At 39.1% G+C, this 21,871-nt stretch overlaps 1 protein-coding gene across 1 annotated transcript; it reads left to right on the top strand.

Moving 5' to 3' along the window:
- Positions 1 to 1,788: 1,788 nt before the first annotated feature.
- DCLK3 (doublecortin like kinase 3) lies at positions 1,789 to 11,404 on the top strand. Its single transcript, XM_026052317.1, has 4 exons — positions 1,789 to 3,651; positions 9,067 to 9,199; positions 10,167 to 10,334; positions 11,187 to 11,404. Exons 1-4 carry the CDS (start codon positions 2,191 to 2,193, stop codon positions 11,381 to 11,383), a joined length of 1,959 nt encoding a protein of 652 aa, XP_025908102.1. The 5' UTR covers positions 1,789 to 2,190; the 3' UTR covers positions 11,384 to 11,404.
- Positions 11,405 to 21,871: the final 10,467 nt, after the last annotated feature.

Here is a 21,871-nt window from a genome sequence, read left to right as displayed (position 1 = left end):
TAATAGCAGCACAGCTGGCAGAAATGTAATCTGTGGGAAAAGTCATTAATGGTGCAGTGCATTAATTAGTGCTTTGTTTTTATGTTTTACCAAAATTGTAAGCTCGAAAATGTGCACTATTCCCATAAACAAGGTAATGCTTGGATGATTACATGCAAGAATCTGGAAATGTTCATCAAATTCAGAGCTTGAGCAGTTCCTGGTAACCAACATATTTTGCAACTCCTTTAGATTTCAGGGAACTATTATTATATCTAAGTTTTTTTTCCCCTCCATTCAAAGCAGGTTTTTGTTTTGTGTAGAATGTAAATTCCTGATGATGACAAATCACTAGCACGTATGTAGTCATTTTGCAATAACAAGAGATCATCTTTAAAAAGTAGAATGAAGACAGAAATATCCTGCTCCAGGACAACAACCAAGCATTAGTCACGCACAGCTCTTATATAATGCTTACGTCTTCAGTCAGCATACTGACAGCTGGGCTGCTCTGCAATATTTACTTGGGGAAAAAAAGAACCTTCTCTCACTTGGCAGAAGGGAAAAATGAAGACAAGAGTTAAGGGAAGGCTAGAGGGGCACAGGGTGCTTAGCTGGGAGGTTTGCCTTTCAGGAGCCTCCGTCATCATCCTATGTCATACATTTTCCACACAGACTCTGTGTTGCCTTTAGGATACACTATTTTTGAGGAAAGGCCAAAGACTTCCATTGTAATCCAGTTCTAATCTTAATAAGTACAAGAAATCAGGGTATTTAAGATAATATTTTATTCTTGGCTTGTTGTTTTGTATATGGACAGTGACTTACGTTAAAGCTTAGCTTGGCCACAACTGTGTATTAGGTTTTCATCTCCTTCCTTTATGGAGTTAACATGTGAAGAATAGTGCCATTTTCTTCTTTGCCTGCTATTTCAAGAAGAAATTCTGCTAAGAAAACTGCCAATGTTCCTCAGGAGGATTCAGGTCTTTTTTCTTTTACCTATATTTTAGAATAAAAAAGTTATTTTTTACAATATCAGAATATCAGTTATTTATTACAATTTCAGAAAGCCCTGACTCTCGATATCAAACAGCAGAGGGTCTTTAATAAAAAATGAAATGTTATGAAATGTACCACAAAATTTATTATAAAATTATAGCAAAAGTGGTACATTTATTTAAGGGATATCATTTTTTTCTCTCTGTTTTAAATCTACTTATTTTAGAAAGTAAATATATGGTCTAGGAAAAGTGAATAGCAAGATAATTATTTTAAGAATACAAGACTGCACACAAATAGCCATCTGGTAGCAGTTTTTAAACAAAAGTTCTTAATTCCTCTCATATTGCACAACTGAATTGTGGAACTTCTTGCTTCAGGATTTGGAGAGGTGAAAATTGCAATTGGGTTCAAAATGGAACGGAGCTGCTTCATGGAAGTTGCATCCATTACACAATGTTAAATCGTCTGGAGAGAATCCTACATGATTGGTTTGTCACCTCAATGACATGATTAATCCTACACCTGAGGACTTCTGGAAGTTGATGAGATCTATTTGTTTCCAATATATTTCTCTGAATTTTCTCAGTCACAAAGTGTGTGTTTGTTGAAGTATGTATCTTCTGACAAACAATGTTTTATGTATATGGAGTTGCTCCTTAGTGGCGGTTTAAGTGTTTTATAAATATTGCATGTGTGTATCCTGATTTGAGACCATGAAATGCATGAAATACTGTTACTACCAGACATGGTGTTAGATGATGAATAATATTTCTGCTCTTTGTTCTAGGACACCGAGGCTTGTTAGACCACACATTGCACAACGCAAGTTCAAAAGTAAAGGAGAGGAAACTACAAGGGACGACTTCTGTTGGTCGAGGAAGCTTTGGAAAACCATGTTTGAGTGCACATCGTTGCAGTTCATTATTTTTTAATCCACGAAATGGTTTTCACACAATTCATTCAGAGCACAGCCCTGTGAAGCCCCGGATTGTTACTGTGGTGAAACCCAATGGGCACACGCTCAGAAGGATAACCTTGCTTCTGAACAGAAGATCGGTGCAGACTTTTGAACAGCTGATAGCTGACATTTCAGAAGCTCTGGGATTTCCACGCTGGAAGAATGACCGAGTGAGAAAGCTTTACAATCTGAGAGGTAGAGAAATCCGAAGTGTTTCTGACTTCTTCAGGGAAGGTGATGCCTTTGTAGCTATGGGGAGAGAGCCACTCACTTTGAAGAATCTGGAGCTGGTAATGCAAGAACTTTATCCAGATAATCCGTATGCTGGCAGTGCAATTCAGCAGAGCGAGGAGCAGTCCCAAAAGCAGCAGAGCAGGCTGTATGAGAAGGCTTCAAAAGTGGACAGCGGCTTTGATGAGACAGAAGCTGCCAAGAACTGCAGGGATCCCATGTCTCCCAAACCGGCAGGCAGATGTGAAGGAAAAAGTCAAGCCAAGACAAGGCAGGAGGAAAAGATGAGAACCAAAAAAAAGTGGGCTGGAGAAAGCTGGGATGGTGATCAGGGCGTGAAGCCTTCTAGAAAAGCCCGAGAAGGCGAGTGGCACTGTAGCCAAGAGAAAAGTTCTGAGAAAATAGCAGAGGAGAGTCCAGAGGAAGTATTGAGATGTGAGAAGTGTGAACGGGAAAGGCAGGCCAGACAGAAGTTGCAAAGGGAAAGGCAGGCTGAGACCTCGTTTGAGAACAGAGACCTCAGCACAGACACGTGCCAGAGGTACCATGTAGAAAGAAACGTGAAAGTCAGGAATTGCCGAAAATCTTCAGAAATTCCTCTAGACGCTGAGGAGGTTGGACTGAAGAATAATGGCAGTAGGAGGCCATGGAAGCACTTGCATAGGAACATTACTGAGGAGCTGGAAAAGCAAAAACGGAGTATTGAGAAGGAAAGGGGTCTAGAGAGGCATGAAAACCATGAGAAAGAAGTAGTAAAAATCAAGAAAACTGCTCTAGAAGCAAGGCAGATAACTCATGAAGTGAAGGAAGAGAATGGGAATAGCTGCATAACTAACCAAAGTGGTTGGCTAATGAAAGATACTTCAAGAGATGCAGGGAAACTGTCCAAAACACATAGGGAGGGCAGAGAAGGGCAAAGGACTAAAGAAGAGTTTGCCAGAAGGGAGGGGGATGCCCTACACAGAGAGAATGATGTGAGACGACCAGAAAAATCAGGAGAGCGCAGACTGAATAAAGAGGAAAACAAGGCTCAGGGACTGGAAAGCACAAGCCGGAGGCATGCTATTAAAAGCAGAACTGATGTGGAAAACCACTATGAGATTGGTAGGACCATTGGGGATGGGAATTTTGCAGTGGTGAAGGAATGTCGCCATTGCATCTCCCATGAGATCTATGCCATGAAAATCGTTGATAAGTCCAAGCTAAAGGGGAAAGAGGACATGATGGAAAGTGAGATTCTGATCATCAGGAGTCTTTCTCATCCCAATATAGTAAGCTTAATTGAAGTGTATGAAACGGAAGCTGAGATTTATCTAATCCTGGAGTATGTCCCAGGTGGGGACTTATTTGATGCAATCATAGAAAGCGTGAAGTTCACAGAACACGATGCTGCTGTCATGATCTCTGACCTGTGCGAGGCATTGGTTTATATTCACAGCAAAAACATTGTTCATAGAGACCTCAAACCAGAGAATCTTTTGGTAAGTATTGCACTCACAATCTGAATGTGCAAGAGTTGATGTATTTTCCTTTTTGTTTTGGATCCTTGGATATTTCTTAAGAAAATACAATGCAGAGAAGAGGAACTGTAGCAGGAATGTTTGGAGAAAAGAACAGAGTTTTGAAGTGAAATTACCCTTAGAGTTTGCTTTGCATGCATTTTCTGATAGTCGTGAGCACAGACAGAAGTTAGTACTAAAGTGACCTGACTTTCAGGCATAGTGAGTATTTGCATGTTATTGGAAAATATTCTGTTATTTAGCATCTAGCTTTTAGGTGCCCATGCTCAAATACCTTGCGTGAAGCACCCACTGAATCATAAGGCATCTCCCTTGCAGACCAAAATTGGTTAAAATCACCAGTTTAGCTTATTATTTTGAAGTGCTTTGTCCACTGAAGTTGCATTCTGCAGACCAATGTGCTAGTCCCCCTCCTGTAGCAGTTTCTGTCTTGTGATGATTTTGTTTCTCAAGAGCAGCAGTACGACACCTATTTCAGGTTGAAATTACCTGAAGCAGCAAGATGTGTATTGCAGTGCATTAGATCGCTGAGCAGTAAAGCCAGCTAAAGTACAGCCTGTGTGCCCAAAAGCTAAATTTGTTTTTGCAACACATTTCTGAGGCTACATTCTTTGCATTCAGCCAATCGTATGTCCTATGCTTTTGCACTAATGCTCCAAAATGCAGACCAGATAGGGAGCGAGTATTTGCAAATGTAATTTCATCTGCTGGTAGAATATAACAGCTAGCCAAAAATGGGCTATAGGTGATTTGGGCATATGTGCCAATAAGTTCTTTAATGGAATTAATATTGGGAAGATATCATTAGGAATTACTGGACAAAAAAGTAATAGCCTGTAGGATGAGGAGAGATTGGACAAGGATGGGTATGAATGGTTTGCTTCTGAGCCTTTGAATCAACCAGTGGTATGTATACTATCTCCTGCTGTATAACTTGGAGAGTCTGAACATCATTATTGGTATGTGGGCTGCATGTAAAGAAAAGATGGCGAGTGCAACTTGCCATTTTGCAGAAAGAATTGTGTTTCTAGGCCCTGTCTTCATGCTCAGTGATTTGATGTGAAAGCAAAACGTTGCTCGGAAATGAAGGGTGCTCTTCCAAGAGGCTGGAAGAACTTTCCATTGTGAACCAGGCTCTTCTCCTTTCTCCTTGTTGAAATTAAACTGGTGCGTGTGAAACACCTGAACAGGAACAAGTACTGAAGAAAAATTGAACTCACCCAAGGCTGGCAGGTCAGGGGCTGTTGGTCGTCTACTGGAGGGGAAGCGCAGAGTGCTAAGTGCTGGTATCCTGAAGCACCACTTTTCCTGAAGATCTGATGGATACCTCTCACCTCGCTTCTGGGTGCCGTTCTGCAGATGTTTAAGTCCAAGCTAGCCTTCCTAGGCTCTCCTTGTCCACAGTGAAAGGACATGGGCACGCACGTTAGGCTCGTTTGGCCGGTTTTGGAGGTCTGCTTTTGGTCAGTTGAATCCTGCCTTTCTTGCCTGTATTTTTTCCAAATTATTTAAACCTACCTAGCAAACAGAAAACATCCTTAGATTTTTGACTTTTTTTTTTTTTTTTTTTTTTTTTTTTTTTTAATTTCCCTTAAGGCAATGTGTCTCTCTACTATAAACCTCCTATGTGTGAAAATCTAATCCTGCTCCTAATGACTTTTGAGCCTGCTGGCTAATTTCCATCAGTGCTGACAGAACAGCAATCTGAGAAAGAAATATTTCTACAAGTTTCATGAAAATAAGCATCTGGGGAGAGAGGGAAAACCCTATTTCTACCTCCCACAGAAGGAAAGGTGAAAATACACTTTGCTGACTGATGAAGTACGCCCTAATGAAATTCAAGTTGATTCACACAGGGCGGAGTTGGAGACCCGGTTTTGTGCGTTCACTCTTGTTCCTTTTGTAGAACCATTGTGTAGTTACAAGCTCCTGTGCGAGTCTGTGGTTGTCCCTTTGTGTTCCCCTCTCCCTCCCTCCATCCCTGCTGAGGCTGCCGGCAGCTTCCCCGCTCCTTGGAGCGCGAGCGGGAGGCAGAAGGGTGGCGACTGCGCTCCCAAAACAACGTCTGCTCCACAGCTGCTGTGGGGACAGCTGCTCTGCCGCTCCTGGCAGCCAACACAGGCACCTGGTGGAGGACTAGGTGTTTAACAATAAAACCTTTGCGACCAGGGACGAGCAATATGGTGCATGTGGGCCCACCAAAGAATTCAGTCACTTCTGTAATGCTCCCGGGGGAGCATTTCTTGATGAGATTCTTGGCTAAAGGACCTCTTAACTCCACTGGAAGTGGCACTTCCTGAGTGGTGGGTTGGAAGTTTGTTTCAAAGGGTGGTGACTGTTTTATGGTGGTAAAAGACCTGAAGTTTTATCCTTGATCCAGCTTTATCAGTGATTGTAAACTTATCTCCCTGATTCGTCTAAACCATGCCAGTAATTCTGCACGTAATGTTGGGTTTTAGAAAGCAAAAAGTGTTATAGATTTTCATGCATTTCAGTTTTTTTCCTCCTTTATCTCCTCCTTTATCTTATATATGTATGAGAACTTCAAATTTAGCTTTTATTCAATATCAGTTTTATAATGCTATTTACAAATGTACAAAGCTCTGTGAGAGGTTTCCAAATGCATTGGAGTTAAAATCCTACTTAACCGGTTGCCTGTCAGGAGCTTTCGCTGTGACAAGCCTGCAGTGGGAATTTTCTCTTCCAGCAATGAGCAAGGGAAGTCTAGTCTGAAACTCAGATACCTAAGCTGTGCTTTCTCTTTGTGAGAAATGAATATGTCGTTCTAATACAAATGTAGTCCTGTGCAATAGCTTGCTATCATGCTGTCAGTGAAGAATCAGTGTTACCTTATGTGTTTGTTCACAGAGAAATATTTATGCTATAAATCACCACCTTAAACATCCTGTTGAATTTCACAATGTTGATTGGAAGATGTCCAGGAGGATGAAGAGGAAGCAGTCATCAGTGGGCAGGAGAACGAAAAGGGATGAGTTTGCACCTTCTCTGAAGATGAATGTGGCTTTGTATGAGAAGGCAATATTAAAATCTCCTACACATAAGTCTGGGCTAGTTAGAAAATGAGAACAGATACCCTGCTATGACATCTACGTTCAAGAGTGATGAGCAGTTGTGTCTGCCTGCAGTTCAGGGCTGCCAGGCACTTCCCATGTAGTTGAAGGACACAAATAGTGATTATGTCTAAACTGACTGCCTATAGCAAGTGTACTGAACTGACTGCTTATAGAAAGTGTACTGAATAGAGTTCCTCCTTTTCCCTGTCTCTGCAGGCAGGTAACACGAGGCAGGGCTTTCAAATGGGCTTTTGGAGACATTTGCTGCCTTCCCTGCAGATGCTGTAACAGGTATCTGGTTAGGCAGATACCCAGGCATCCCAGTAGGGCTAGTATGATCATCTAACGTTATCCTTTTTGTTCTGTTAGCACCGTTTCACACTGGCTCTGCAGAGCACGTGCTGTAGGTGTGGGAGGCCTGGTTAGGTTTCTCTTGAGCAGGCTCTGGGTTTCTGTAATGCTGCAAAGAGCAAGTACTTGGTTTCAGAAGAACCAAGAGTGACCTAGGAACCTTTTGCTTATGGGTGGTGTATATGTTTCTATGATGAAAAGTACTTTCATGCTTTCCTGCTGCCAGGTAAAGGGAAGAGCAGACTGCAGTGTGCAAGGGTTTGGGTTCTGCATCTGAGCTCACAGCCCATGGGCCACATCTGCGTTATTCCGAGGACAGTATTACTGAAGCTGCCCAGGGCTGAGGTTTCCAGGCCTGCTGACAGCTGCACGCTTTCCTGGAAACAGTTGTCACCAAACTGTGAGAAGTTCCTGCACGTTGGGCTGCTTTGTGAAGTGCAAGTCATCTACTTCTCCCCTGGAGGAACAGACAGTGCAGTATTGCCACCTTGTGCTCTGTTGAGAGAGTGGAGTTTGATGTCCTGATGAAACAAAAATCCAAATAGTGAATTTCACAAACCAGGGCAACCAGATGTGCACTGCTGCCTTTGGTAGGATGGGATTTTTTTTTTTTAGTGCACTACCACTGTTTCCTATATGTTTTCTATCTAAATTCTCTGATGATATGTTCACAGCACATTATGATAAAACATCATGAAGTTCTCTGCTTAAAAAAAAAAAAAAAAAAGTTGCAAACTACATTTTACCTTTCTCCAGCAAACATTTTTACTGCCTGGCTGTGGTGAACTTTATTTTCAGTTTCACACTGAAAACTATTTTTTTTCTTTGGAAAATAACAACCCCCCAAAACATTTTGTTGGATGGAAACTAGAAGACTGCTCATTACTTGCCTGTAATGTAGCAGAGCAATTTTTGTCCCATCTGTGTCCTTAACTGTCTCATAAAAGAGACTATCTTGATTTTTTGCCATCTCGGGCATGTAGGATAACAAAGGGTCAAGTGATAAAACATGGTGTATGTGTGTAATATCATATACCAGCTTGTCCCTTCAGAACCTGTAAATCCATGTTTCTATGGGCTTCTTTTAGACATACTCATTGCACATCTTTTCCCCAGAATTATGAAGATGAACAATTTCTCATTTAAAGCAACATGACACTTCTTAAAGAATGTTGGAATATCACTCACCAGTGTTAAGGATGCTGATGTGTTTTATTACCTTGCAAACTGTTCATGCCTTGACCTTTGAATATTTTCTTTCTTAAAATAATCTGTCATTAACTACATGACAATTTAAAGACAGACAAAATTAGAATGAGAAGAAGTATTTTGATTACTTTCCAGGTGGATATAGGAGATAGGAACTTCAAGGGATCTATTTCTCTAACTCTTAATAAAGCCTAACTGTGACTCATAGTTGTTTCCAGGCAAGCGAGTAGCAGAGTGATTTGCAAATAAATAAAGAGAGTTTTTATTTTTACTTCTTTTTCTGAGATCTTTGTGAGGAATATATGCTTTTTGGTGGTACTGTGAAGTCAGTGACTTACTGATTTACCTAGGAATATCACATTTCAGAATAGAGAAAGCTTACAGCTTTCCTCTTTTCAAAGGAAAAGAATTTGTTTTCACAAGAGAAGAAAATGAACTTTGAATCCACTCTTTTACTTTTCATCCTCCTGCATTTTCCTTTCTTGAAAGTTACTGTGCTAGAGTTTTTCAGAAAGTTTTCTTTTTCATGATTATTTCTCCCCTTAAATATATACACTTAGTACATCCAAAAAACATTCAGAATACTGTTTATCAAAATATTATTTCCGTTTCAACTTGATTTACTTGAAAGCATTATTATCAGGACTTACTTCTTCCTGCTTATTAACTACTTCCTTTATATTTCCCTGTCTTCAAATGAATTTGGGCTGAATATATATTTTGCTATTGTTGTTGCCCATAGGTTCAGCATAATGCAGATAAATCTACTACACTGAAATTAGCAGATTTTGGCCTTGCAAAGCAGGTTACGAAACCCATATTTACTGTGTGTGGAACACCAACATACGTTGCCCCTGAAATACTTGCTGAGAAGGGTGAGTGTTTATATATTTTAGTAAATCATATGATTACTCTGAACTTTCTAATCATGGAAATATTCCAGAACACTTCAACCTATCAATATGTCTGTACAGCAAAAGAGACTGGCTAGCAGTATAATCTGTGAAAGGAAAGAAAATCTTTTAGCTTTTGAAAAACATAGCCATGACACTGATCATGTGAACGGTTTTAAAGTCTAAAGTAATGTAAATGTGATATTTTTCAAACAGGCATGTTTGACAAGACATGAAATACCATAGATAATAATTGCTGAAATAGAATAAATGAGCAAGAGCAAGCTGAGGATGGTCACCCCTATTTCATGTTTGCAATTCAAATAATTATCCAAGGTCCATAATAATGCAAAACAATTGTGAAAATGCATGCCATACTTATGTAAAAAACTCCAACAGTGGACAAAAAAAATAAAGAAGAAAAACACACAACATATGTAGTTCAAATTAGAATAAGATTCGGCAATTTCATATCCAAGAAGATTCAGACTTGGAAAAGAGTTCTGTTGATGACTCAGGCAAAGCTATTTCTGTTTCTTGTTCTTTGGAGCTGATTTGGGCATCTCCAGTTCTATTTCGTTTCAGTGGAAACTTGGCACTTTCATAGTGCTTTTTTGGATGGAAATCTGAGAAGGACTATTTTACAAATATAAGCTGTGTTTTTTCAATTAGGCTGCAATTGACACTGGCCTTGTGAGACAGAGAACGTGTTGAAGAAAAGAGGGACTTTGTGAGAGCTGCAGTTGTTAACAAACAGTACAGCTCTGCTTGAAAACATGGTGTACCAGCCACCAATTCTTCAGCTGACCTCATCTTTTTAAGAAGCTGAATAAACCTGTGTTTCTTGGAGAATGAAATAAAGAAGTTCCCTATAATTTGTGACTTTTCTCTCTAACACAGGACTTTTGGTAAAAGATAGTCAGCATGTGGTTTGTCTTTTTCTCCTAAGGCTATGGGCTCGAAGTTGATATGTGGGCAGCCGGTGTGATCCTGTACATTCTCCTCTGCGGATTCCCCCCTTTTCGCAGTCAAGACCGTGACCAGGAGGAGCTGTTTCAGATCATACAGCTGGGTCATTATGAGTTCCTTTCCCCATACTGGGACAATATTTCTGCAGGTAAGAGCCATTGTTTATACTATATCTGAGAAGTGACAGACTTCTTTCCTGGAATAGATAGACACCTAAATTAAACTTTTGGACAGAATGAAGAACTTGGTGAACTTTGGGGTTGTCTTCACAGATCTGTTTCATGTAAATCTGTGTTTGTTTCAAATCTGAAGTTAGTCCTCTGGTAATACTGCCCTCTGTGAATAACGGATATGATTGATTTAACTGATTACTCCCTTTCTGAGGCAAGAGCAAGATTTACCTCACCTTGCTTCTATGAATTGCCTCCATGAAAAAGGCACCACAATCAATCAATGTTAGATTGATAATCTGAGAAGGAAATCCTTTCTTGGCAGAGCTCTGTATGAAATGAATGGGGCCTGCGCTTAGTGGTGTCTCTTCTTCCACAGGCTGGTATAGTACTTTCCTTATGGATTTTTTTCAAAACTGAAAACCTCCAAACCCCTCTCCTTCTGCAAAATTAAAACAAACAGCTCTATACCAACAACCTTTCTCACCAGAGTTCTACAACTTTTAATGCTCTCTGACAAATCAGATACCCACCACTGATTTCTGTGAATAAGACCATCTAGCCTGATGCTGACAGCATGCTATCCAGATTAAATTCCCTTCCCTTTTTATTTTTAACCCCGTTTTATCGGGCAGAAATGTGTCAGTAAAGGGCATGGTGGAGATTTGAGCTCTTTTGCCTATAGTACTAGGCTTACTTGCTAGGATATCTCCTGGGATGTCCACCAAAATCATTATAGTAAAATGAATAGGATTTTTTTTTTCTGTGGTATAACTGCCTGAATTTTCATGTCACTTCTCTCCTTTCTCCTTTTCTGTTTTTCATAATAGCAGCAAAAGACCTTATAACCAGGCTGTTGATAGTGGATCCCCAGAAGCGCTACACAGCGAGACAAGTACTTCAGCATCCTTGGATCAGAACAGCTGGAAAAACAAACAACAGAAATTTACAGAGGGAAGTGACAAAAAATATTGAACGTCATTTCCGGAGCCAGCGCCGCAAGGGGGCTGCCGATGGGGACACCTGAAGTCTCTTCAAGCTAATCTAGTCATCTTTTTTTTTTTTTTTTTTTTTTTTGATTAACTAATAACTTTTCATAGCTCTTTGGTATATAGTTGTTGATGGCCATTGCAGGGCTTTTTTTTTTTCTCTTTTATTTTCAGACACTGGAAAAGGACAGGAATCATACTCTAATCCACCTCCCTCTAATATTAGTTGGGAGTCTTGTGCTTGACATAGTGGAGACTGGATATCTTCTTGATAGTATCCTTTTTTTTTTGTTAAATAATGACTAGGACTTTTACATTTCAAAATAGGTATCATTTTTAGGTAACAAATGTTTGTTTCTGTAGTCGACATAAGCAAGGACAGTGAGGTGCTCTCTCTATTCCTTTTTGTATATTTCCTTTTAGGAGTTTTATTTATAGTGTTATCAAAGTGGCTGTCTGGATTTACATCCTGAATATATATATGTTATATGTGATATGATATACATCCTCTAGACTGCTTATCACCATTTCCTGTGGGCAACAGAGAACATGAGGAAATAAAACATAAATATATCCCTAAAATATAAATATATTTTATTTATGATGAAAATATAAAACAATAAATATATCCCATAGCTGTAGGATATGTGGAGTAAAAGGCAAGCTACTATTTATTAAGCTGTGAGAGAAGAAAAATCCTTATAGACTAAACCAGATATTCTATATTATCTCCCTTGGCAGCATCTTTCATTAGATGCTTTCTGAGACAGGACAATAGACTGTACCATGCGTCTATTAAGATATGGTAGTTTCTGTGTATGTTCTGTAGTAGTTTCATAGGTCTTTGAGAAGAGATGGGAAGATGTGGTTCTATGTCATGGCTCATACATTTTCAGGACTGTAATAATACCTTGCAAGGTGATTTTCTTCCTACTCTGGAAGAAGAAGTCTGGATGCATGCATGGAATTATTGCCTTCCCTTTTTTTAAACTTGGTTTCTTCTTGGGAGCCATCTGTATGCATCTGTGACTCCTCTTTGCGGGAGAGGAGACAACTAGGAAGCTGCTTTTGTGACTTTACAGTGTTCACTCTTACCTTTTTGGTTCACTTTCTGTCAACATGCTTGGCTGCTGGATTGCTTTTATATGCTTTGTTGGTATAGTTTGCAACCTTTCTCATTGCTTATGTGAGAATGGGCACTAGGATAAAATTACATTAGAGATAAACTAAGAAAAAAGAACTTCTTGTTAGGCTAGGGAAATTTCTCCTGGGAGAAGTGAGAGATGCTTCTGCTATTTATAATTGCATTGGATGGAGTTTTAAAGAAATCCTTGGGGAAAAATCCAGTCCTGAGAATGATCATGACCTAGAACAGCTTTTGTATCTTGGAATTTTTGGTTAACTAATCAAACCCAAAGAACACATTTACTGTCTTAGTCATTTGTCCATGAGTTTCATGTTAGCAAATAATATTTAAAATATTAGTTTTAATTCATAGGTCATACAAATGAGAGTATAAATTTTAGAGTTGCTTAGCTGCTCTGTGCCTGTGTGTATCATAGTGAGGAGGTCAGGAGCATTTAAGAATGCTTAAGTACTATATTTTCCTAACTCTATGAACCAGAATATTATTTCTGATAAATAATGAAGTTGTGTAACCTTTCTAAATTACCAGAGATTTGAGTACTGCCATCATGTTTCCAATTCAACATGTGATTGTTTTGCAACAAGAGTGTTGTGTCAAAGTAGAGACAATTGAGCTATAAATAGAGAATTCCACTTTCAATTACCTGGCTCATTTTCAGTGCATATTGGATTAAGTCTTGCTGTGGAATCCAACTACTTATAAAACAAACTGTCAAATCATCACTGTATGTACTATTTGTTTGATATGTCATCCCTCTGCTTAGAGACTCTGGGTTAAAAAAACTCCTGGAAACAAGAGTCCTTTTTCAAGTTAAGGTCATGGATAGCCTCATATTCTAACTGCATTATTGGCTTTTGTGTATGAATAATCACTTCTTTCTCAGTTTGGGTCTACCTTGGAGAAGAACCTGGAAAAATAGGTTATGAATTGCAAAGTTATTTATTGTAATTCCCTTGAAAAAATAATACAGTGATTTAGTAATTAAGTTTGAGTTGACAAAACTATAGTTTATCAGGAATTATTATTTTAATTTGGAGATTTTGGGTTAAGGGCAGTCTTGCTACCTTGAAGAACTAGTCTACAGTCTTTTTCATGGTACAGAAGTTAGAGAATTTGCTTGTAATAAATGTAAAAGTCATTATTTTCTCAAAGCTCTTGGTCTTGTCGCAAGTGCTCCAGCTCCCAGAGTGACTGCACACAACCTGTGCTGTTTGCCGTCACCATACGACTTCTCTGAGTACAGACATTGCCAAGGCACAGGATCGGTGGTGTTGCTGATGGACATGCAGCACTAGACCTTCCTTCTTCAGGCTAGGAGCTCAGAAAGCTTCCAGGTTCTTCTCCTCAGGGCTTTTGCCTCCTTTATCCCACCTATTTAGTTATTCCTTCTTTTCTTCCACAACTTCCAAGGTTTTTGCTCTGCTTTTGTGCTGTACTGGATTCCCAAGCAATCTGGTTTTAGTTGCTTGAAAAAGTGGACACGTGTGCATATGATCTTGGTGAGCTTAGCATAAAGGTTCCCGACCTGAGGGCTTTCTTGCTGAAGCTGAAACTTAATAGATCTAAGAGGGCTCAGCCAAAGAACCAGTGAAAATCCCTTCTCAATCCCTGAGATCTTCAGTAACCCCATGCCTACTGCTGCCTCGTCTCAGGCTTTTCTCTTGCTACTGCTCTACCTTCCAACTCAGAGCTGATTTGTAACATGTGCAAGACTGTCACCTGCTTGCTTTTTCTCCAAGTGTCCAGACCTGGAGTTGCATCCAGTCTATATACAGAACCATAGAAGGTTTGTTGTGTTTAGAAACTACTCTTTCCAAAGGGAAAAAAAAGTATCAGTCTGAAGTCTGCCTTCTCTTAGTTTCTCTCTTTCTTATATTTCTCTCAGTTTAAGCAGTTGTACGGAAAGTACTTTTCTGTCACTTTTTTTGGGCACATCATGTTTTGGACATTTGTTCTTTCCTCCTCGAGTCCACCAAGTACAAATCTTTATGGTTAGTATGCTTATTCCTGCAAGGTTATGGGCCCTTTACCTGGGATGAAGGGATATATTGACACTGTTGGTTCTACCATGTGGTGGAGACAGAGAAATTTTCTAAATTAAAGTAGGTTATAGACTTCAGTGTGAAAGTGATTTTTTTCCTGGTAAAGTAAATAGTGTATGTTATAGTTTCCAATTTATTTGAAATAATATTTGAAATAATATTCAAAAAATATTTGAAATAATATTCAAAAAATTACTTGGCCAAGTATTTTCAGTTTGCTTTGCTTAATTTAGCTATTTGGGAAATGTTGTTTTGAAAAGGTTAACAATTTCATTATTGTGTGTGCCTTCATTTACACTTCCAAAGACCAATTCTGTTGGAGTCGTGCAAGCACTTCCAAATACGCTTGACTTTGCTGCTGTACAGAAGCTGTTAAAATTGACCCAAGTCTTGGCAAAACTGTAGCTCAACTTCATATCAATGCCATTTTTGTCCTTGTGTTGCATTAGTCATGTTCACTACAACATGATTTTTCCTTAGAGCAATCATGACTAGCAGAGCTAGTTCCATTAAAGCTTAATGCATACAGAAACGAATTCTCCTGTCATTAACTCTTGTTTTGTAAAACCCTAGCTTGTTTATTTAAAAATAATTTTGCTTTGTGGAAATAGACATTATAGCTGAAATTCACACCTGACTCTGTAAGTGGATTCTTCAAAGGATACAGCTTCTTAGTAGTTAAATGTACATTTCAGTTCTAATATTAAAAAAGTTATTTTCCTGCAGGCATGTGGAACTCTATCAGCTGAAATAGAAGAAATAAAAATAAATCTACCATGTTGATGATGTTTCAGAAGCAGCTATTATCTCTCCAGGTTTGAGCATGTGTGACAAAGTGTCTTCCAGTAAGAATCAGTACATGCTGTCATTTATTACGTGCTGGTACTTCAGGGACCGCAGACTACTCACTATTAGAATAACTGTCTGTCAGGAATGACTTTTATGATAATCACTCGTATTTATTGCACTGCATTTTACGGATGTGCATAAAGGGGCTAATTAAGACTGATTTAATGCTTTGCTGTTGTGAGTGGGATTCAGCTGTGTTTCCTGTGGTACTAGTAGTTGAAGTCAGTCCAGCCATATTTTTATTCAAATGGACCATTAAAGTTGTCACTGCTTCATGCTGCTTGCTGGGAAAGGAATAGATGACCCCTTGCATCCAGTCACTGATTCACTCTTGCTTTGCAGTATAAGCACAGATTTGGTATTCCTGTAGAATTTCGTCTTTTGAAATTAAAGACGTTTTGATAATGTAGGAGTTAGAAAAACAGAAAAAGTAAAGCTAATAATCCTGAACAGCCACTGGAAATATATTCTGTTTTCTGAATTCAGAGCTAGGAAATGAAAAGCTGTGGCTGTCTAGAAATGTAGAACAAAATCAAAGTTATTCCTGTATTATTTGAGTAATTCAAGTGATAAGAATATTTAACCTTATGAAAATGAAGAGACATGCAAGATACTGCTAGAGGTAAGGATTTAAGATCTGCAGTGTTCAACTTTTGAAAATGTTTGAAGTTGCTGTATTGAATAAGTGATTTAGGATGCTCCTTCTAATAACTGGAAAAACAAACTTATTCCTGCATCATGATTTCTGTGTTAGGTGGTAATGCTTTCTAGGTTTCAGTGCCTGTCATTGTATTGTGAGAAACCATTTTTCATAAAGAATTTGAGCATACAACCTTCTAGATAATGTTTGATGCCAAGGGTTTCAGGGATGAAGGCAGTTTTTCTTGAAAATGGCAAGTGATCATTAACCACTGTGATAAGGTGTCAAGCAAGTGTGGCTGCTGGCTTTTCCAACGGGGGGGAAAAAAAGCAATTTTGTGATCCTAAGCGTTTGTAGTTGTCTAGCTAGAAAAGTTGACAGTTTTAATGAGAATGAAATGTGTCAACATGTAAACTTGCCATTTATGAAGCTCAGAGGAAAATTTCTCTGGGCCACATGGGAGGATGGAACTGAAGAGTTCAGATACATTTTATTCATTTCAGCTTTGCTGGAAAAGGATGCTTGCAAAAATAATGTTCATATGATGACTGATGTGTGAAAGAGTTATTATTGACCAGTATTTCAAAGGGAAGTGTAATGTTGTATGACTAAAAATGCAAGTATGTGAGCTACTCAGATACAGGCCGCACATGTCCTGATGGAACTCTGTACTTTAAACAAGAGAAAAGAGAGACCGTATAAAGTAGTCCTGCAACAGAAGATGAGAAGAAAGTAAAGGGAAAAAGTGGAAAAAGCAAGAGGAGTAAAAACTAAAAACAAAACAAAACAAAAAAAAATTCAAAAATATTCTATTTTCTTGAAGTAAATCGATGCTGTAGATAAGTTTAACAAAGCTTTAATGAGAGAAATAAAGAACATTTTTTTTTCCCTCTCCCTATGTTGATGTGTAGCATTCCCAGGATGTTGTCTACTACTTTCTGTGTCTGGGGATAATAGATCCAAAGTGGCTACTCTAGCAACAGAGAAGATTCTCCAACTGGGTAATTCCCTAACACCAGGCCTGGAAAAGAATCCCTTTAAAACAAGCAAAACTGAAACTGCTCCACCATGTAAATAACTCTGAGCAACTGTCAGCCACACAAGGATGTTGCAGAAATTTTATTTTTAAACGCTTTCATAACTCACATGCTTAATGTACCAGGGCCTAACAGTTAGAGCTGTGTAATATAAAAATAATAAATCCTTCACCACAGATCAAGCCCCATATCAATTAACTGTGAGCAACCATGAAGGCTGTAAAGAGAGTATTCCAAAATCCGTGTGTATGTACGGAGCTCTCCTGGAAAGGGGATATAAGAAAGGCACAGAAAACTTGAACAAATAAGGCAAATAAAACACTTCAGTGCCAGGAAAATGAGCTGACCTCTGAACATGATGGTCACTAAAAATGATCCCATGTTTATTTATTGGTAATCATACTCAGTTTGAGGATGTGTTGTTAAAAGACATCCATAAGGGATTTCAACTTTCTGTTAAATAATGATAATATTTAGGTTTCTGAATTGATCAGACAGTTTTGAAAATTACATCCTTTTCTTAAGTACTTGATTATCTGCTAGTTGTTAATCCAGTCTTAAAGGAAAATAGAAACAGAGATCTATTTTAGCATTAATCCTGGCTCCTATGTGCTTGTCATCACCAAAGAGTCCCTCTCAGTTGTCTTCTAAGACAAAATGTCTTGTTGGTGCTTCTGGAATCTTCAATTCAAACTTATTTTGTGAGTATTTTGTGAGTATTTTGTGAGTCCCAGAGCAGAAATTTCTCCATTCGCATATACATACCTTCTTCCACATTTGAATAGAACATTTCTATATGAGTATTAGTACTGTACTCAGTGATGCTAGCAGTTTTAGTAGTTTTAGATATGCCCTGAAGAATTTTATTTTTTGGGGGGGGAAGGAGAGAGAGAAAAAAAACTTCTGAAAGTTTTTATATTTATTCTTATATATCCACATGTGTACAATTTTACAAATCGACTTTGTTATATACATTCTTGTGTTTTAGCAAGAGATACTTCGCATTGTTGAGGTGTGAGGATATTTTCCTCTGTCCAGCTTTGAAACCTGTGTTGTTAATAACAGTAATAGTACTACTTAGTCCTTGTATTACTCTTCACGTTATTCAGAGCTCTTTACAAACATGAACTAATTAATCATCACCAAGCCCTTATGTGGCAGGTATTTATTCTGGCTGAGTGTTTGCATTCATAAATAAGAATATGCTAGACATGGCTACTGTCAATCAGGCTAATTGATTTAAATGCGTAATTGGGTAGATTCCCCCAGGTAAGTTCAGTTTAAAGAAAGGTTATGTTGGAGAGGGCAATCATGCAGTTGGGAAAAGAGGAGTGCAACAGGAAATCCTCAGGCAGGGAAGGGTTGGGGATGCTGCTGTTAGTGTTTTTAAAAGCATCTGGGAGACAGGGGCTATGGTGTTACTGCCTCAAGGTATTTTGAAGTTACATGGAAAATCTAATCGTCTAAACTGGGGGTTTTGTTTGTTTTTGAACAGGAGAAAGACAAAGAGAAAATAAAGTAGTGAGGAGTGGAAGTCTCTCAAATTAAAGTCTGGATCAGCACAAGAGCTGTGGTGTTTGCGGAGCTGAGTCTTTAGCAGCTTGTACACAAAGCTACCCGAGATGTTACTCTAACTAGGCGAGCTGATGTTCATAAGCCTCCAAAAAGCAATTACTGCTGCAAGACCATGTGCACCAGGTCAGCAACCTGTGCTGAACTGCTGCTCCTTTGTAGAATTTCCTTTTTTTCCGTAAGCTGGGAGGAAGCAGGGAGAACAACCAGGGATTGCAGGAGGCTGTTCTCTGCCTAAGCAAAGGTTTGAACTTCCTCATCTGGGCTTTTATTTTGTCAGATAATGACAGCTCCCTTTTATATCTTGGAGAAGAAGACCATTATATAAGTTGTTGGAGGCTAACATGGACCAACCTAAACGGTTTTTACTATAGTGTTGAGTGGTAGTTAATATTTCAAGTGCTGGTAGAAGGTACTCAAACGATAAAGCCTGCTCTGGCTGGGAAATACAAGTTTAAGGACAACACAGATGTTAACTGGAGATTGAATGGCAAACTACCTTTTTAATTGCAATCACTTCAATATACAAATGCATGTTCTTAGAATTATGCATGCAAAAGATGGAAGGCCTGGATAAAATTATTATTCACCCTTCCTATCCAGCTCAGATACTGTGTTTCAGGCTTGGGGCTGGGGACTTCACTGCTGAACGCATCCACGAAGCTTCATGCATTGAGTGCAAGACACGCATATTCACCTCCTTCCTGCGCAGGTCCTGCCACCTGGGCTGTGCTTTGCCCTCTCACATGATGTAGCGCCATGATCCCATTGTGCTGCAGACAGGGTTGTCTCCTGTGGGGCTACGGAGGAAGGCAAGGAAGTCACAAATGGACTTGGCACAAATCGGCAAGCATTGCCAATGTAAACCCGGGGCTTATCAGGGCACCCCAAGAGCTTGCCTATCTACCCCAGCTTCTCCTGAACATATCCTATTTCCATGATCCTCCAGGGGATGAGAGGGCATTTCAGGAGGTCACTACTTCATTGCCTTGTTCCAAGGTACAACTCTTGTGGCAGTCCTGACAGACACTATCTAGCATGTTCTTGAAAAGCTTCAAGAAAGATCTCACAAGCTTCCTGCGCAATTTTTAGTAGTACTTTATAGTCTTCTTACTGACACATGATTCCCTCTTACTTATTTTTTGCAGCAATCTTTATAAAACTGAAGGTAGCTCCCTCAAGGGCCAGTTTTTTGGAGAAGTGGCAGTGCTGGCTTGGGCCTTTGAGCTAGAAAATAGTTGGAAGGTGGTTCAAATTGTCAACGTTGTCAGTTCTGTTCCCCTGGGGGTTTGTGGTCATTCTCCCATATGTTAGCAATAGCTTGAGCTCATCAAGCCTTCAGTGGGATTGATATCCGTGCTCTAGCCTATGTTTTTTCTAGCCTGTTTATGCTTCCGCTCACCACTGTGTGTGTGTTACTGGTGCCATCTAGGTTGAGTCTTGCCCCCTTGTACTGGACCTATCTCATATGAACCCTCATAGCTTGGGACATCTCTATGGAAGAAACTAGGATTTAATGGCATTTTATGTGAAGATTCTAAAGTGTTTCACTTAGTTAAATACTATCAACTTTAAGGAAAAGAAGATCTATGAAGACTTTGCTGTCATTACTATTTCAAATTTCTCTTGCGGGGAATCCAGAGATCCTCCAGCTGGACTCTCTTGTATTAGGGGCAGTGCAGGCAGGGAGAAAATAGAAGCTTAGAAACTAATATAAATATACACACATGCACACACATACATATATGTATACAGATGTATATACATAGACATTTCTTCAAAATTTAACTACTGAAAGCAGTTTTTGTGGAAATTTACAGTGAAAGTGAGAAGAAAGTAATGTTTTTTTTTTGCAACTGTAGCCTGATAACATTTCTAAGATGGTGTTGGTCAAACAACTACTAAAACCTGGGAAAAAAACATACACTTAGGTAATATTTAAGTATCACATAAGGATATACTTGTCTTTTTAGTGTCTCTCTGTAAAATCGGGCTCTTCTAATTTTAGGAAATTAAAATTTGCCACTATATTTCTTTGCAAACACCTGTGCATGTGCATACATGTTTAAAATGATGGCTTTATACATTTGTGCTTTCTCATTTTTTTCCAGTGGTACTGATTCTTTCCAGAAACTGTACTGCTCACAGTACAAAACACTCAAGAGGGTTTTTTTTCCATTAACTAAAGTGATAGAGGCTTTCACATCTGCAGTGTCTTGAAGTGTCTCTTGAAGTGAAAAGCCTTTTAGGTAATTCTGTTTTTCACTAAAGCATTTTCAATATTTCAGACCAAAAAAACCCATCTCTTGTTATGTGGCTGTGTTTAGGTGTAGTGACTTCTGCAAGTCAGTCATCACAAGTACATGATAGACTTATTTGTCACATGTTATATTTGTCACACCTAGGTCCACGAGACTTGTCAGCTGGTCTGTCTACAGGTGATATAAAGCTCTATATATGATATATGATGCATAAAATCATGAAGAAAAGGAAAATGAAAAGGAGGGGAAAAAAAAGAGAAATGAAGGAGGGGAAAAAGAGAGCTGAAGTCCTGCAGAAGCCGACTTTTTGGTAGAAAGACAAAGTGAAAAGGCTGGCGCATGTTGGTTTGTCCAGCATGGCCAGGCAGTGTGGGTCGTTTTGAGCCTGTAGGGCGCTTGGTACAGGCTCTTCATGCCCAGCTTGGCCTTTACTGAGCTTTTCTTCCTCAGTGCTTGCATTTCTGGGGGACCTTTTTATTTATTATTACCTGAGGTGGTTGATGAATTCACTTATGTGCTTGGTATGTTCTCCCGTGGCAGTCACAGGGAGAGGATTTCTTGTGCTGGTTCCAATTTCCCCTCATATCAGTTCAGCTCTTATAAAAACACCTCGAAGCAGTCCACCGAAATAACATGGCTAGGAGCTTTCTCGTGCTTTGCACGAGTCTCCTGGCATAACTAGTGGGAATTAATTGTTAAATGGATACACTTTTTTCATCTTAATAGAAGGTGTGTCTTTTCTTTTTCTTTTGAAGTTTTCTATTAACAGTCAACAACACTTGTGTAAGTCATTTCCCACAAGTCTGTCTCCCTTGCTAAGAATAAATTATTTAGTATATTTCTGCTCCAGGCGTCTTGAGAATATACAGAAAAACCCCACAGTGCCCAGGATGATCGTCACTGCTCAGTGCGCCCAAGGGAACCCCATGAGTGCAAAACCCCATCGAAAGCATGGGTGCCACATGCAAATAATTCGTG

Source organism: Nothoprocta perdicaria, unplaced genomic scaffold (assembly GCF_003342845.1).
Source record: "Nothoprocta perdicaria isolate Ctin4 unplaced genomic scaffold, notPer1 scaffold_87, whole genome shotgun sequence".
Lineage (NCBI taxonomy): Eukaryota > Metazoa > Chordata > Aves > Tinamiformes > Tinamidae > Nothoprocta > Nothoprocta perdicaria.
This window is presented reverse-complemented; position numbering and strand designations above follow the sequence as displayed.

What these genes read in the sequence shown, in the direction of transcription:
- DCLK3 (XM_026052317.1), top strand. Translation starts at nt 2,191, where the DNA reads ATGGGGAGAGAGCCACTCACTTTGAAGAATCTGGAGCTGGTAATGCAA. An exon ending in TGAAATACTTGCTGAGAAGG is followed by an intron (nt 9,200 to 10,166) that starts GTGAGTGTTTAT and finishes TTTTCTCCTAAG; the next exon opens with GCTATGGGCTCGAAGTTGAT. An exon ending in CTGGGACAATATTTCTGCAG is followed by an intron (nt 10,335 to 11,186) that starts GTAAGAGCCATT and finishes TTTTCATAATAG; the next exon opens with CAGCAAAAGACCTTATAACC.